This window comes from Cheilinus undulatus, linkage group 13, assembly GCF_018320785.1.
Source record: "Cheilinus undulatus linkage group 13, ASM1832078v1, whole genome shotgun sequence".
Lineage (NCBI taxonomy): Eukaryota > Metazoa > Chordata > Actinopteri > Labriformes > Labridae > Cheilinus > Cheilinus undulatus.
Genome location: NC_054877.1, coordinates 1,838,909 through 1,856,408, shown reverse-complemented (window position 1 = coordinate 1,856,408; position 17,500 = coordinate 1,838,909). Strand labels below are relative to the sequence as shown.

General features: G+C 41.2%; 1 protein-coding gene across 1 annotated transcript in view; it reads right to left on the bottom strand.

Annotated features, from left to right (window-relative positions):
* mrpl37 (mitochondrial ribosomal protein L37) overlaps window positions 1–15,910 on the bottom strand; it is a 23,857-nt gene extending 7,947 nt beyond the window's left edge. The window contains exons 1-6 of the mRNA XM_041802561.1: window positions 15,416–15,910; window positions 12,722–12,905; window positions 6,299–6,414; window positions 2,373–2,561; window positions 2,128–2,282; window positions 79–210 (exon numbers count right to left, since the gene is read on the bottom strand). Of these exons, the coding sequence (XP_041658495.1) occupies window positions 79–210; window positions 2,128–2,282; window positions 2,373–2,561; window positions 6,299–6,414; window positions 12,722–12,905; window positions 15,416–15,785 (1,146 nt within the window). The 5' untranslated portion in view covers window positions 15,786–15,910. The remainder of the gene's footprint in view (window positions 1–78; window positions 211–2,127; window positions 2,283–2,372; window positions 2,562–6,298; window positions 6,415–12,721; window positions 12,906–15,415) is intronic.
* Between the last annotated feature and the right edge of the window lie 1,590 nt (window positions 15,911–17,500).

Here is a 17,500-nt window from a genome sequence, read left to right as displayed (position 1 = left end):
CAACCTTAAGTTACCAATGCGTGATGCCTTAGGCTATCTGAAAAGTAGCACGTACAGCATTCATAACAAAGGAATCACCTGGTTCTTGATGCCGTCATCTCCTGAGAGATCTGTGGTGTTCAGCTGGAATACCATGAACTGGAATAGCCTCCCATTGGTCCCCACAGCTTGTACTGTTATGGGATGATCCAACATATGCTGGGGCTGGGTCTGAAACAAACAGTGAATGAAAGAGACAGGTATGAAGTAAGAGTATTTGAGTCAGTAATTAACAAACCAGCTCATTAATGTACTACCTTACAACTGATAAAAACAGGTCCAGATTAAATGTTGAGCGCTTTAAACTGGCATTTAGCAACTAAACATCCGTCTTGATAAGAGACCAGGATTTTGTTCCAGATGAGAGGTAAATGTTACTGTTTTTATCTTTTACTCAAATACCAAATTCACAGATTTCTTACAAGCATACAAGTCTCATCGTCCCTGGTCTTTATGGAGCTAGTTCTCCTCTTTTGAGCTGCTACTCAAACACTAGGTTTTAGTTAGGAGCCTAGAAAAGCTCTATCCAAGCTCGTGTCCATTCTGCTTATTTAACATCAAAACTCTCCCACTGGCCTGAGAGCAGTGGGTAAATACAGCAGTCATGGCAGGAGCCATGGTTCTCAGCCGGAAAAGGATGGACTGCCCACTCCGGGTTGGAGGAGAGTCTCTGTCCAAAGTGGAGGAGTTCAAGTATCTCAGGGTCTTGTTCATGAGTGAGGGAAAGCTGGAGCAAGCGTTATACCGGTCTGTTGTGGTGAAGAGAGAGCTGAGCCAGGAGGCAAAGCTCTCAGTTTACCAGTCCATAGAAAATTGAAAAAGATTGCTTTGTTAAAAAAAACATTAGAAAATATATTTTTTAATGTGCTATTGAAAAGTGAAATAAAGGGAATCAATGTACATTTTGACTTTGTAGTTTTTTTTCAGATAAAAATCAGGATTTGGAGCGAATCTTGTGTTGGGGGTGTCCTTACATCTCTACCAGTCAATGCACAGCAGGAAGAACACGTGGTTTTCAACCAAGCAGCCTGCTTACAGAGAAATACAGCCCTGAAAATCTTCCAACCTCCTGAGACCTGAGCTTGACTTTTAAAGCATTTTAAGTTTCTCCATTTATTTGGGATAAGTAGGATCTAGTTTCAAACATCAACCTGGTCTTTGAACAGGAATTTCTTAGAAATTTTCCTTTCCAAAAAAGTGCCCTAAAGTTTCTCTGAAAAGTCCCCAAATGTTTCCGTTAAACTTTATCATAAAGCCTTTTGTAACAGCAAAAAAAAAAAAAAAAACGTGAATTCCTAAAAAAAAATCCAAATTTGAAGGCAAATACATTATCCAATTTTTCATGAAAAAGGCAAAACATGCAAACATTTAAAGAAATCCTTTAAAATGTCCATGAGAATTCTTCAGTGCTCTAAGGAACACTCCCCACCTCCAAATTCCCAAACAAAATCCTAAAAAATTTCAAATTAATTTCTTCAATTTCCATAAAAAGGCCTGAAAATTTCCAAACAAATTTTCCCAACCATCCCCACAATTTTCCCATATTTTTAGAAAAATTCAGAGTAAAATTCTCCCACGTTCCAATCCATCTCTACAAAATCTTAAAACATTTACACTGAATTTCCATGAGCATACTAGAAAATGTCCAGGCAAATTCCCTGAAATATTCAAATGGCATATTTGCCCAAATTTTAAGCAAATTCATTAAACTTTGGTGGAATTTCCAGACAAATACCTAAAAAAAATCAAAGCAGAAATTTTTAGTATGTAAGAAAGTTGAAGTGTTATGTCGTATGTGCACACAGGGTCTTAGGAGGCTAAATATCTCAGACACTAACATCATCACTGAATTTTTCAGGCCACTTTTACCTAAACTCTTATAGAGTAAAGTGATTTGGAGACTTGACTGGGGGATTGGTTGAAACATCTCCCTCTCTCTGATCCAACAAGTATCAGAACTGACTGGGCCCACCGAAAGGCCTTCTCCTAATCACAGGCATTGCAATATCTTAAATTAAAACAACCAGACTGGAGGTTTTACAGTATTTCCAGAATTTCTTGGATGTTGAATGCTGTCAGCTTCCTCACCCCATACAGTCTGTGTGCTCGGGCCAAAGCATTCCCAAAGGAGAACATGAGCATCTTGGCTCTGAACTGTTCTGGGAGGAGTTTACACCCATCGTCACCTCCCTCTGGGAAGAAAAGAGTGTGGGCATGACGATAGGGGTAGTCGTCCCGGAATCCTGATTGAAAAAAGAGGCATCATTTATTAAGAACTCTTTACAATCTCATACATCAGGATTTCACTGTCAATAGAACTGTTGTCAACCCACCTGAGCAGTTGGCTTCCTCCTTATAAACGTGGACTTTCTGCAGGTCAATAGTAGGGGAGACAGGATGGAAGGTTTCCAGGACATCATCTACTGTGCTGCTCACCTCCTGCTTCACAGAAACCTCTGGGATAGGATCTATGCTGTTAAGGAGCAAACCGTTCTGACCCCTGATCTGGAAGAGATCATCACCTGGGATGGAAAGATGGAATTCAAATCAAAACTATGTAAGATGGTTGACATCTGAAGAGTTGTGATATTGGTATTCTTGTGGCATGACTCTCAAGGCTGGTTGATGTGTTGTCTTCTAAATACACTCACTGGCCACTTTATTAGGTACACCTGTTTAACTGCTTGTAACACAAATTGCTAATCAGCCAATCAAATGTCAGATGCGTTCAAGAAGACTTACTGAAGTTCAAACCGAGTATCAGAATAGGAAGAAAGGGGATTTAAGTGACTTTGAATGTGGCATCGCTCTTGGTCTGAGTATTTCAGAAACTGCTGATCCACTGGGATCTTCACACACAACCATCTCTGGGTTTTAGCAGAAGATGGCCAACAGTATCTACACCGCGTTCCAAATTATTATTCAAATTGGATTTTAGTGTCATAATCATTCATTCTTTTGTTTTTCAGTTAAACTCATGGATGGCATTGTGTCTCAGGGCTCTTTAGATCACTGAAATCAATCTCAGACACCTGTGATCATTAGTTTGCAAGGTGAGCCCAATTAAAGGAAAACTACTTATGAAGGACGTTCCACATTACTAAGCAGGCCACAGGTTTCAGCAATATGGGAAAGAAAAAGGATCTCTTCTGCTGAAAGCCTCAAATTTATTTAATTTTTTATTTTTATTTATCCGTTTATTTATCAGGGACAATACATAAGCATTGCTGTATTTAATTACAGTGCAACCAATGCAATGTATAAAAGACATCTAGCCATGGCTAATTTGCAGTCCTTGTCCCTGGTTAGGCTTTTGAGAAATAACACATATGATGCAACAGAATAAAATGGACATAAAAGACTATCAATGGCAGTAGACATAAATGAACAACCACAAAAAATACATAAAAACAGCGGCAGCAAGACAAACATAAACATGCAGCCACATAAACATAGTGCAATGCCTTGGACAAGGAATGAAAACATGAGATATTTCAGGAAAACTTCAGTGTGATCATTGTACTGTGAAGAAATTAGTGTCTGATTCAGAGCACAGACAGGTTTGTACAGATAAAGGTATAATGAGGAAGGTTTCTGACAGACAAATTCATCAGATTAGGAGAGCAGATGCTAAAATGTCATTACAGAGCAGCAAACAGGTATTTGAAGCTGCTGGTGCCTCTGGAGTCCCACCAACCTCAAGGTGTAGAATCCTCCAGAGGTTTACAGTCGTGCATAAACCTACTATTCAGCCCCCCCTAACCAATGCTCACAAGCAGAAACGGTTGCAGTGGGCCCAGAAATACATGAAGACTCATTTTCAAACAGTCTTGTTGACTGATGAGTGCCATGCAACCCTGGATGGTCCAGATGGAGGAGTAGTGGAGGGTTGGTGGATGGCCACCATGTCCCAACAAGGCTGTGACATCAGCAAGCAGGGGGCGGAGTCATGTTTTGGTCCAGAATCATGAGGAGAGAGCTGGTAGGCCCCTTTAGGGTCCCTGAAGGTGTGAAAATGACCTCGGCAAAGTATATAGAGTTTCTGACTGACCACTTTCTTCCATGGTACAAAAAGAAGAACCGTGCCTTCCATAGCAAAATGATCTTCATGCATGACAATGCACCATCTCATGCTGCAGAGAATCCCTCTGTGTCATTGGCTGGTATGGACATAATAGGAGAGAAACTCATGGTGTGGCCCCCATCCTCCCCTGACCTTTAACCCTACTGAGAACCTTTGGAACATCCTCAAACTAAAGATCTATGAGGGTGGAGGCAGTTCACATCAAAACAGCAGCTCTCCAAAACTCTCCAAAAACTTACAAGTTCAATGGATGCAAGAAGAAGAAGAAAGGCTCCTATGTTAATGTGGAACTTGGCCTGTTAGGATGTTTTTGATTGAAAAAGCTTTGATTTCAGTAAATATGACCTCCTAATGCTGCAAATTCAACAAATGACCATTTTCAGTTCTTTACAACCTATAAAATGTTCTGAAAATGTTGTGCAATAATTTGGAACAGTGCATTTCATTTCTTTTTTAATTTTTGAAATAAAATAGTTATCATTGGGAGGTTTGTTCAGTAAATTCTGAATTATGCTCTAACAGCTGATAACTGGAAAACTGTACTGACTGCTCTTTGCATCAAGTGTTTAGGAAAATCAGAGAAAATAACATTTGCATAATAATTTAGAATGTGGTGTAAAGATGTGATTATTGAGTTTAGGAAGTCTCCCTCTTTTCCACCACCAGCTGTTATCAAAGGTGCTGATGTTGAGATAGTGGAGAGCTACAAATGGTCGTTGATAATAAACTCAGTTTTGAACCCCATGTTGATGTTACCTCCAAAAAGGTTCAGAAAGATTATTCTTTCTGAGAAAAGAACAATTTGAGCAGGTAAAATTATAGCATGTGGTTAAAATGTGGCTTTGAAAAATTATCAAAAACGATGACAACCTTATAAAGACAGTATCTTTACCAGCATATGTTTGACGTTTTCTTTTTGCATGTTATAATACATATCAATATCTATGAACAGAAAAAGTGAGCCGTGCTTTGTGCTGCAATTCTTTTTTTAAACACAAAACTTGATGTCAGTGTGATGTAGATGGAATAGTAAATGGACTTGAGCACTTTTCTAGTCATCTGACTATTAAAAGCACTTTTACACCGCAGGTCCCAGCTACCCATTCCCTCCACATTCTCACACTGATGGCAGCATTGGCCAATCCCACTCACACATCAGTACTGATGAAGTGGTGGGGGAAACTGGGGTTAACCCCTAAAATTCACCAGATACGCCTCTGCTCCATCACAACTGCGCTGCAGTTTGACTGCGTGCCCCGCTGTCTGTCAACACCCACTGACTGCGTTTGCAGTCCAGCATGGAGCAGTGCCACTGGACTGCTAGATCCTCGAGACCGAGGAGTTTGTGGTTACAGAATCACACCTGGCCATGCAGGTAGTAACTAGTGGAGTACCATTAAACATAACAAACACACGTGAAGCTGTTGATCTGAACAGCAGGGGTAGCATGAACTTTCTTTGATTTGTCTCTGTTTTGTCCTTTCATGTGGATTTTTCTTCTTCTGCCATGGGTCAGTGACCCTTTATGAATAAATGCACTTCTTTCTGCTCCTCTGACCTGTCGAACACGGGCTTTGCTACGCCCCATTGTAACTGTTTGTTGATTTAATGGAAGGAAATGCGGTCTGACATTTTATTCTGAAGTTTAACCAGATATCTTAATTTGGTTTCAACGACTTCCTGCCCTATTTGATCTGCTCCGTGCTGAATTCATGCACAGGTCTGAGGCATCCGGCAGGAATAGAAGTCCAACGTACCTGCTGTGGAGGGCTCTGGACTGCCAGAGCTCTGCCAGAACAGAGATAAAGAGCAGTGGAGCTGGTGGAAGCACTCTCATTGACTAAAACTAAAACCTATCTGCTCCATTACCATGCTGGAGCGGAGATGGACCGAAAACATACTGGTGTATTTTAGGGTTAAGTGTCTTGCATAAAGACACGTTAACATGTGACCGCAGGAGCCAGGGATGGAGGGAACCAGAGGGAAATATTCAGTACCCTAAATTCCACTCTGTTTTTGGGAAAGACTTAAATCTGTGTTTGCATTACTATCTACACATCGACTGCATATGACAATCATGTCAACCACCTGTAAAAACAGTCCTCAGTGGCACTTACAGTGGTCCAGAACTCAACAGGGAACATGGATATTTGTACGAGGTTTAAGGTGGATTACCTCTTTTCCACGTAGCTGCCAATGAGTACTTCTCAGCAAGAATTCTCTTTCCAATCGCTGAGTGTCTGTCTTGTAGAGCTGCACACAGATGGAGCAGGTTGAGGAGTAAAGTTTTGCTGAGAAGGGAACACAGATAAACAGTGAGAGGAGACACTGACAAATCTCTTTAACAACCAAAGGCTTCCAACCACTAGCGGCGCCAGGATTTTGATTGTGAGTGGGCCTCCAGAAAACAGGATGGGCCAGTTAAAATAAGCCAAAAAAAGGGTTTCCCTTCATCTCCATTTCAGCGTTTTTCTGCGGTACTGAGGACAGTGACTCACTAACCTCCCTGTGTGGCTCTTGTGTCGCTGTCCTCAGCTCAGTGCTGAAGCAGACAAAGACATACACCTTGGCAGTAAGCCTAACTTAATTTGTCTCTCTCGAATGTTCAATACACAAAAAGACTGAAACAGAATTATATCTTTGGAGGGTCTGTTTCTCTCTTCATTTATTTGCCCTGCACAGCAGGCAGGGAACTGTCCAAAATTATTTAACTGTTTCTTATACATTCACAATGACAGAACAACTGTATCGACATGAAATAAGAGCAGCTCTGACACAGCTGCAACACAAACTGCAGGAAAACGATCCAAAATTAGGCTATTTCTGCTGTAGCTTATTTCTTCAGAATAATTAAATGAATAACATACCCAACCATAGAAACAACAGCATAGCAATAAATAATGATAAATAATCACACATGCACACAATTCAATTCAAATTTGCTAATGGGACTTGGGGTTTGTTACAGCAGGAGACGGCGGGGCTTCGTGCTGAACACAGCAAGAAGTTCTTGATATTCCAGTGAATCCGTCAATTCCCTTTCAAATGAAAGCAGGGACAAAGAGTTCAGTCTGTCTGTCAACACTGTTGCCCTGGTGCCTGTTTTTATCCAACTGACAGCTGAAAAGAGTCTCTCCACAGAACACGTCGTCATGGGCAATGTGAGGAGGGCCCGCAGGAGACCGTTCATGTTGGGGAAAATATCATGGGGGCATGCGTCAAGCATTTCTATGAGCGTTTTTTTTTTTTTTTTTTTTTCCTCGTTTGTGGTCTTTTGGCCTTTTCCTTTCTTTTAAGCTGCTGCACAAACACAGTGTGCTCTGCGTCCTCCACGGGAATGGAAAAGTGCGTGCAGACGGGCTGGATAAGAGCCTTGTCACCAAAGGTGTCTGACCGTGGCAAGCAGGCAGCAGCAGCTCTCATGAAGCCGTTTGTGTTGGGCTTGAAACGAGTGCTCAGCTCCATCATCTGCTTGTCCAGTATGTCATTCCATAATTTCTGTAGGTCCGAGTTTTGCTGTACAGGTGATGATTTGCCCAGAGTAGAATCAACATGCGTATTGTCTAACCTGGCCGGCAACTTCCTCTTGCGTGATCCACTGATATCCCAGCGCACAATCTCATGTTTATTCATCAGCTCATCTGTCAGTGCCATTACTTTATCAAATGCATCATTTTCATTCCTGAATTTTGTGTAGCTGTCCTTGAGCCCTTCAATCAGATCAATACAATCTGTAACTGATAGTGTGGAAGATTGCAAGCCCTTAGTGGCGTAGTCACTGACTTCAAATAACTGGTTGAATGTGACCAGCGGAAACAAAAAATTTTTAGTTTGCATTTGGTGCATCAGGGAGTCAGCTTCAAGTTTTGTTTGGCCAGAACTTTTGGAGAATGTTGCGAGGGTCTCCAAAAAAGGCCCCCGGAGCATCAACACCTTATTGACTGCATTTGACCATGAGCTCCACCACACTTCACAGGATCTCTCCAGCTCCAGTGTTTTTTGCCCTGGTCGCATCTGCCTTTAAATTTCAAGAAATGCAGCGCGCCGGTAGTCAAGTGGTTAAGGCGCATGCCATATATGCAGGCGACCCGGGTTCGAATCCGGCCCGTGGCACTACTTCCTGCATGTCTCTCCCCGCTCTCTCCCCTGTTTCCGACTCTATCCACTGTCCTATCAAATAATAAATCCAACCAAAAATAAATCTTAAAAAAAAAAAAAAAAATTTTCAAGAAATGCGGCATGTTTGTGCGCCCCAGTCATGAAGTTATGAAAGCTGTTTTTAATGTCAAAAAACGGTCAGTCAGCAACTTCAGCTACCTCGGAGTAATAGCACACCTGATCATTCACTTTACAGCACAAGTTATTTTCTACCTCATGTGTTTGTCTGCTGGGCTCTACTGCAGTTTATAAATATTATTGCTCAGTGAATTAAGACACTGATTCACAAAACACAAATAAGTTTAAAAACTCTAGTTTGTTTAATATTTCATTTAAACACCATATTTGTACTAATTTATCTCAAACAGAAATGCAAATAAATGGTAGTATTTTAAATGTCCATTTATAGACAATAATAATAATAAAAAAAAAAAATAATAAAAATAAATTTTTTAGTAAAATGCACTTTCAAAGTGCCATACATAAAGTTAAAATAATGAAAATAAACACTTGATCATAAAAACATTTAAAAGTCTAAAAATTAGTAAAACTAAAGAAATGCTGTGATTAATCATGATTAATCACAGCATAGTAATATGATTAACTTCATTAATTTTTTGAAAATTGATTAACAGCACTAGTTGTTTCCAAACAATCTAAACTTAATACAAAAAGTAAGGCAATTTGTGTTTGGTAGATTATTTCTTAGTTGTAACAATGCTTCTTGGTAATAAATCTTTTACCGTAGAAAAGCCTGTTTATTTCCCTTTTAAATGATGCCACATCTGTAAGGAATATGCATTTGTGGGATGAGCAGCAGAGCTGAGTTTGTGGGTTGCGCCCATGAAAAATGTGCCAAATCTTCTCTGCCAATTCCAAACAGCTGATTCTGCCATTGCTGTTGACTCTTGTTTTGAGCTTCTGGTACCCCCAGGTGCTACCTGTGAGCATGGACCCTGCTACAGTGGTCAGTAGATGTCTGCTCCAAGAATCGGCATGCTACGTTTGACTGATCTGGATAGGGCCCGTCGGTTGGGCAACTTCAAGCTGGTGTTCCGCAAAACCAAGCTGCAGCATTGTTTGGAGTGAACCCTAGTACCATCTCCAAACCGAGGGCCAAGTTCCATCTAACGGGGAACGTCAGAGACAGGCCGCGAAGTGGCGTCCCAAGAACACAACACCCTTTTCTCACCCTGTCAGCAAGAACTCTATCCTCCAAGATGACAACACTTGCCCCCACAGAGCGGGGTTTATCAGAAACTACCTCCAGAAATTGGGAGTGGAGAGGATGGAATGACCTGCCAGCAGTCCTGACCTTTAACCCCATTGAACACCTGTGGGATCAGCTTGGGTGTGCTGTTGGTGCCAGAGTGACCAACACAACCACGTTGGCTGACTGGAGACAAATGCTGGTGGAAGAATGGGATGCCATCCCACAGCAGTGTGTGACAAGGCTGGTGACCAGCATGAGGAGGAGGAGCCAGGCCGGTGACCAGCATGAGGAGGAGGAGCCAGGCTGGTGACCAGCATGAGGAGGAGGAGCCAGGCCGGTGACCAGCATGAGGAGGAGGAGCCAGGCCGGTGACCAGCATGAGGAGGAGGAGCCAGGCTGGTGACCAGCATGAGGAGGAGGAGCCAGGCTGGTGACCAGCATGAGGAGGAGGAGCCAGGCTGGTGACCAGCATGAGGAGGAGGAGCCAGGCTAGTGACCAGCAAGAGGAGGAGGAGCCAGGCTGTTATGGCTGTGTATGGTTCTTCCACACACTACTAAGGCTCCTGTTTGTTAAATGAATAAATTGTTGAATTGTCAATATGTCTTGTTTCTTCAACCTCAATCAACCAATCAACCAAACACCAAACAAGAGTCAATGGCAGAATCAGCTGTTTGGCATTGGCAGAGAAGATTTGGCACATTTTTCATGGGCGCAACCCACATACTCAGCTCTGCTGCTCATCCCAGAAATGCATGATCCTTACAAATGCAGTGCTTCCCCTATATGCTGCGCCGCTGCTGGAATCTGACCGCCGCTGCTGCATTTAAATGCAGCGTCCTGTATTGAGTCAATACGGGACGCCACTTGTTCTGTATTTCATCCCTCACGTCCTTATCAGCCACTGATTGACTAATACGTGTTGCATTTGTCGGTTGGATTAGTCAGCTAAAACATAGAGCCAATCAGAATTCGAGAAAGGCGAGTCTTCTCTTCGCAAAAGAAAGTGGGAGGGAGAAGATGACAGCTTCAGACACTCGAGGCGCAAAAGCGTTTACATGGAAGTAAGCGGGAGAACGCGCCCTCGGCACACTCACACATGGAGCTCAGCAAGACGTTAAAAAAAGTTGTCATTTTCCTTGTTCACACAGCGCTGAACTGAACGGACGTAGCGATAGAGTCCTGCGTCGGACAGCTAACATCCTACCTGACCATTCCTGCTGATTTCCTGGCATTAACACCTGCCTGTGCAGTGTCATCTCTCCCTCCCACCTGTACGTGCAACATGCGCGTCCAATTCCTCCTACAGTCTGACCTGACACTAATGCAGGGAATGACCGAAGCTGCGTTCAGGTTAAGAAATTATAATATTGTATTCACTTAAGCACAGTCCTTGACAAATACGTTTTTTCACTGTTCTAATCAAAGCATGAAAGCAAACACTCACATCCTCGTCAGGCATCACCTCCAAAAACATCAGCTACAGCTGACAGCCTGGACTAATTAAACCATGGTTATATTAATAAGAGTAATGTCAGGATCAGATTTACAGACTTCATGTACACATTCTTTGTTTTTTAAGCTGTAGGTGGAATTATTTTCTTGATCATTGTTCGCAAGTGCCAAAAAGCGTAGCGTACTTCAGTCAGCTCCTACAGAGAGTTCGTTTTCACTCTGTTTGCCCCTTTCTGTCCCTGTCCTTGTCTGTAAATAAAGCACTTTATGAAAAGAGACCAATTTCTATGGATAAAAAGGATTTCCCCTCAAATAACAGAATGTTGGTTCAGTATCTCTGTGCCAGTCTCTTCCTGTGCGTCATGAGGCCATCAGAGCAGTAGAGACCCTCTGCTGTATGTCTGCAGCGCTATGAAGAGTGTGAAAGCTTCTGTACACATTTATGGAATTATTCTGTGCCTTGTTTACGAACTTAAACAGTTTTAGTGCAAACAAAAATTAAATTCAGACCTGATCACAACTCAGCCCTCTAACTAGGTTCTTTTAGTGGATCTAACAGAATAATTCTCCTTAAAAACTGCTGCAGGTGCTCTTGAAATATGTCTGTGATTAATTATTTCCTATTGTGTTTATAACCCTACGTTTCTGACACTGTGCTGATATGATGTGTAAATCCTGTGTGGTGGATCAGTTTATCAGTCAGAGGTGGAGCCATGGGGGGGCTTGTGGGGTCTTTGCCTCTTATGTTTTCTCAAAAGCCCTAAATCTTTAACTTTGGTAAAAGTACATTATCTCTGATTACTGATGAATGTAAAAAGAAATATCATGTATTTTGATAAATACATTGACCCTGCTGATCACAACATGGACATTTCATTCAAACTGAAAAAACCCAACACAAATCAGTTGTTTTTTTACTTTGAAAATCTTAAAAGCACATGCTACAGAATAAATAAAAACCTTGCTATTAATCTTTCTGCATTTTTTAGGAAAAATTATGCATCTTTAATGACACATTTGGCGGGGGGGGGGGGGGGGCACACGCGCTTCACCTCCGCTGCTACAACTCCATCCTAGGGGAAACACTGAAATGTGGCATAATTTAAAAGGGAAACAAACAGGCTTTCCAACAGCATAAGATTTATTACCAAGAAGCATTGTTACAACAAAGAAATAATGTACCAAACACAAATTGCCTTACTTTTTGTTTTAGGTTTAGTTATAGGAGCAGCTCTACATGTCCACTTAGACCTGGCATCCTTTTAGAGACTTTTAGTGCTGCTTAATTTTTAAAAATCTGAAAAGAAAATTGTACCAAATGAAGAGACAAATGAACCAGACTGCTTTGTGGAAATGCACCACATTACCTACATATTTTTAACTCTAACCTTGTTGTGGTCACTTTTCCATGAGAAGTAGATAAAAAGTTATGAAGAATATATGAATCTGTGCTAATAATCCCTCACAGATGCTCTGGTTCTCACTATACTATGGTACACTGAAATGCATGATTAACGAACAGTCCCTCTGTGAAAGCCGCAATTATCTAAAGAATCAAATCCCCCTCTCTGTCTTCACCCTCGTCAGATCTTTCACATCTCAAACCTCTCCAGGTGGCAGAGTTTGCAGCAGCTCTTAATATTTGCAGAACAGCTAGTGTCGTTGTCTTTTTCTTTTGAGATAATTTCCAAAATGTTAGTCAACAAAACAAAGCATGACTAGGACTTTAATAGGCCAAACCTACAGTGTTCAGTGTGCTGTAGTGAAAAAGTACCTGTATTTCTGCCTGTGTGGTCTCTCCTCAGTCGTGTCCCAGAAGCGTGCATGCTTGATTGCATTCTTCACACGCTCATCCTGATCAGTGATCTGATTGGCAGGACTCTCTGCAAGTTGGAGCAGCTGAGGCGGCAGACCAGACATCATCTTGGCTTTAGTCAACCACAGAGCCTGACGCTCACCTAGAACACAGAGAAGGGTGGGACAGGGAGGATCAGGGAGCATCTATGTTCATCTTCATTGTTCATTTTCTGCTCAGTGGGATAGATCTGCTGATCCTGGTCTCTGCCTCCTGAAAGGGGGACAAAGTGCTCACAATGGACAGAGACATAAGACGCATTTCTCTCTCCTCTCATACTCACATTTGCACAAATTCACCTATTACCATTAGGGCTGAACCATTTGGGAAAATAATCTAATTGCGATGTCTTTTCCCCAATACTGCGATGTGATTTGTGATTATTACTTAAGTTCCTCATTTTATGTATTTTCCAACAAACACAAGCAATAAATCCTTTTATCTTACAATATCAAACACAATATTGGATTGAACAAGGGCTGGACAATTTTGAAAAATTTCTAATTGTGATGATTTTGACTCATACGGACAGGAATTATTGTACTGAAGGGAGTGATTTTTTATGTCATCCTCATATTAAATCAGAAAAATGTACAAAGTGAAGACTTAGGATTTTTTTGAAGACTATTCCAAATAATGGCACTTGAATGTTTGCATGATATGTTACGCATAACCTTGTAAAGCAGATGGAAAACGCCCGTTTCCATGTTTCTCGCTGTGAATCTGTCTAGCAAAGCTCCCGTCTGAACCGTTTGGGCCTGGTTAGAAAGTGAAAGGACCAATCAGCGATGAGGGGCAGTACTTTCAGACGCAGTGGAGCGGTGACATAAGCGAGCAGCAACAAGAGGCCGGTGCAGTTATGGAGGAAGAGATTAGCGTGGATGCTGCTAAAGCGCCAGTTTATCAGAACTTGACGACATTTCTTTGTTAAAAGAAGAACAAAGAAACAGCAGCGAGTTGTTTTCTTTTCAAAAACCACAGAAGTTGTGTACTGGCATGTCTACAGTCGCCATGGTTACCGTTACACAGCTCTCTATGGAGTTTACTCCTCTGTAGCGGCTACATCACGTGTTTTGTTGCTCTGATTGGCCCGTAAAAATGTGACAGACAGAACATTCATCCAATCACCCTCGAGAATTTTTTCAAAGGCTCTGCCCTTTCCCAAACGCTGTCGATAGCTACTTTCACACTGCCTCTCTTTTCCGTGTCTGTTACGCCTTCGTTCTGCAACGCCATTCTGTATGAAAGCGACCGCTCTGCAATGGGGGGTCGATCTCGCCCCACCTCTGATCCCAATCGAGAGGTAGTACCAGAGCCACAACAGACTTTTCTGCAACGGTCAGTGTGCGCTGCTGTCTCCATAAACAGGAGATTTAAAAACCAGCATGGTTTCATTGAGCGGCAGAAAACAACGGAGGGATAAAACAAAGAATAATGTGGATTAACTGGAGAGACTGCGAGGTTAGAGAGCTAATCACACTCTGTACAGGAGAGGAGAGAGCAGACACATCTCTGCTCACAGCAGCGTCTGAAAAGTTCCATGATCTGTTCAAGTGAGCTCGGTACTCTGAAGTTTCCGGCATAAATACGTGCGCTGTGACACTGCTTAAAGTCGGACCTCCAACTCAGAAACATGGAGGAAATAATTGAATAATCGGATATAATCGATCAAAATGATTTTCATATTATTTTCCCCATATTTCATTTAGAAAATACAAAGTTTTGAACCAAGAAATCCAGAGTTTGGAGTTTCATTGAAAGCAGCAGCTCTGGCTGCGGCTGCCATCTGATTACAGGACACCAGGGTGTGTGTGTAAACTCGGGCGTGCACGGCTCTGTTACACCAGAGACGGACATTCCCTTTCACCTTTATTGTGGAATCTCGGTGTAAAAACGGCTACTGAGAGGTTTACCAGAGGTGCCAGGATAATGCACAACATCTGCTGCTAAAGAAAATTTTTAAACTGGTATTTTGACACAAATTTCAGGTCAAACAAATATTGCAATTTCTGCGATTTGAATGGCAGCAGGCCATATTGTGATTTCATCTAATTTTGGATTAATTGCCCAGCCCTAGTTACCATTCAAACAGTAAGTTAATGTGTGTACTGTAGTCAGATGTTGAAGTCATGAATCTTTTCACTGTAACTCAGGTACTGTAAGGCTCCCTCACCTCATACACACATTTAGCAATAATCAACTGTGTGAAATGATCAGATCTCATGTAAAGCTGCCCACAGCCCTACGTATGTTCTACTTCTGATCATGTCTAGTCTGCATTCTTTACACATCTGGCAACTATACTACCATACCTACAGACCTGTATGTACTGATAAACAGTAACAAAGTAGTTACACGTTTGTTTGGTTCATTTTCCTCTCTCATGTCTGCTCTTTTAAACAGTGCTGCTATGTAGCTGGAAGCTTTAGCACAGGTTTTGTTCTTATACAGTTCTAAAAGTGTATATGCTCTATACTGTACAGTTGATCCTTGGCAGACATTTTAAGACCATTTACAAAGAGAGGCGCTGAACAAATGAGTTGGCAGATATTTAAGGAACTTCGTTTCTGGCGGGCTATAGTGTATATAAATACATTTATCTGGAGGCATTACCTTCCAGTGCGCTGGTCCTCTGGTTGTATATATAGCACGGTTTGTCTTTGTGTAGCGCCATCTGGTGGACAGGGGGGGTCCTGTAATGCCAAGGGTCCTTGTAGTCTCTCTCCCAGTGAGGGTTGACGGGCTTTGCCAGTCCAGGTACATAGTGCATCCTTTCACTGTATGTGACCGCGTCTAGTCCGGGAATCTCTACTCTCTCCCGGGGCTTGCGGACAGGGGGAGCCTTAGCTGTGACACACCGACTGGTACTGAAGTTCCTGTGGATCTGGGGGCTGGTTCCTCCACGTGCAGAAAACCGTTCCACGTCTTTAAGAGAAACAGTTCGAAGTAACGATGAAGCCCCCGGTTTGACACGGAGAGCCATTTCTGGGAACAGAGTGTTCAGTTTAGTTCCAGAAAAGTCAGCGATCAGATATCAGGACATCACTTGTCACGGTCACCATACAGACATGACGGACGCCGCCATGTTCAGGCTACTTCCGGTTCTTCTTCTTCCTCGTTTCACGGCGGTAGCAAACTATTTCAATGCATAAGCGCCACCCTTTGGTCTGGACTGGTTACTGCCATAGGCTTACAGACTGGCATATTCTTTTCAACAATCCTGTATTTCTTAAAAACTCGAATATAAATCTCATGACCTTATCTTCTGTTGGTTTATTTAACGTTTCACTAAGACTAAATATTTGTTTTCTTCTCTATTCTTCTTCAATCTCTTTCTCTGTTATAAAACATGTTTCACATTTTCTTCTTCTCCACAAGAATCACACCCACTGTTTTCATGTTTTTCCATTACAATCAATGTTTTATTCTATATATATCCTGCCAAATGTTCCTGCTTTTATTTTTTATGATTGCTTTTTCTTCTGTTTTACCAAGATTTGTTGTAATTAATACAATTTCCAACATTTCTTTGCACATTTGTGAGCCCCTTCATTTCCATGTACCCCAACATGTGAAGGCACCCAAACAAATGTAACCCATAACCACATATTCAACATTTGAAACAATTTCATATGTTTCACAAATAAGATGTTGTCTTCCACTTGATGAAAATGATTGTTTTATTTTTACTTTATTAGTGAATACCACTCTTACAAGCAGATTAATGTCCAGAGACAATCACGTTTAAGACTGAGCAGAACAATATAATGAACAAAGAACAACAACCAAAGAAAGTAAAAAAGAGAAAAACAAAACAACCGCAGAAAGCCAAAGAAAGGGGTAGAAACCAGACAAACATACCAGAAGGAAAAAAAAAAACAATCATAAATTCAGTTTCCTGGGTTCTGATCAAAGGAAAGACTAACAAATGCTCACTGTGCATTTTTTTATTTGATACCTTTAAAAGTGTTTAAAAATATAGAAAGCTTGTTCAAAAAGACCAGGAAGTGTGGGTTAACATTCACAAACTTACATTTAAGAATAAAATGTTTTGCAAGGATTAACAGGTTATTAAACAGAAGTAAAAGTACACCAAATCTTTACATTATTATGTTAATACTGATCAGAAATCCAGTTCTGAAGTTTTTTCCAAAATAAATCAGAAGTTTTACAAGAAAAGAAAAGATGTTTCTGAGGTTCAGTTCATTGTTTGCAGAATGTACATTCATTAGAATCAATATTAAAGTTAAGGAGCATAAAATCTCTGCATGGATAAATCTCAGTCATTGTTTTAAAGAGCTCTTCTTTGGCTCTAGGTGGAGTAGAAAACATCAAATAGTTCCATCTGATTTTTCTAGAGGTTGAAACAATATTTGAGTGTCCTTCTAACAAAAACCTCCTTTTTAAAGGCTGAAGGGATACTCTTCAGAGAGCAATGATCTTTGTTTTTGCCACATTTTTCATCTGAAAAAAGTCAGTCTCAAATAAACAGACACAGAACTGCTGATTCATCGAATAAATACCTTTGATTGTAGTTACCAGAGCTCTAGAGATGCACTAACTACATCATTCTATTCTCTTTGGGTGCAGTTTAAGTTGTATTTATTACTGAATTCTGTGAAATCAAAAACATTGCCTCTTTTATCAGACCACTCTTTCAAACAGAAAGATTTCTTTTTTATTAATATACATGGATTG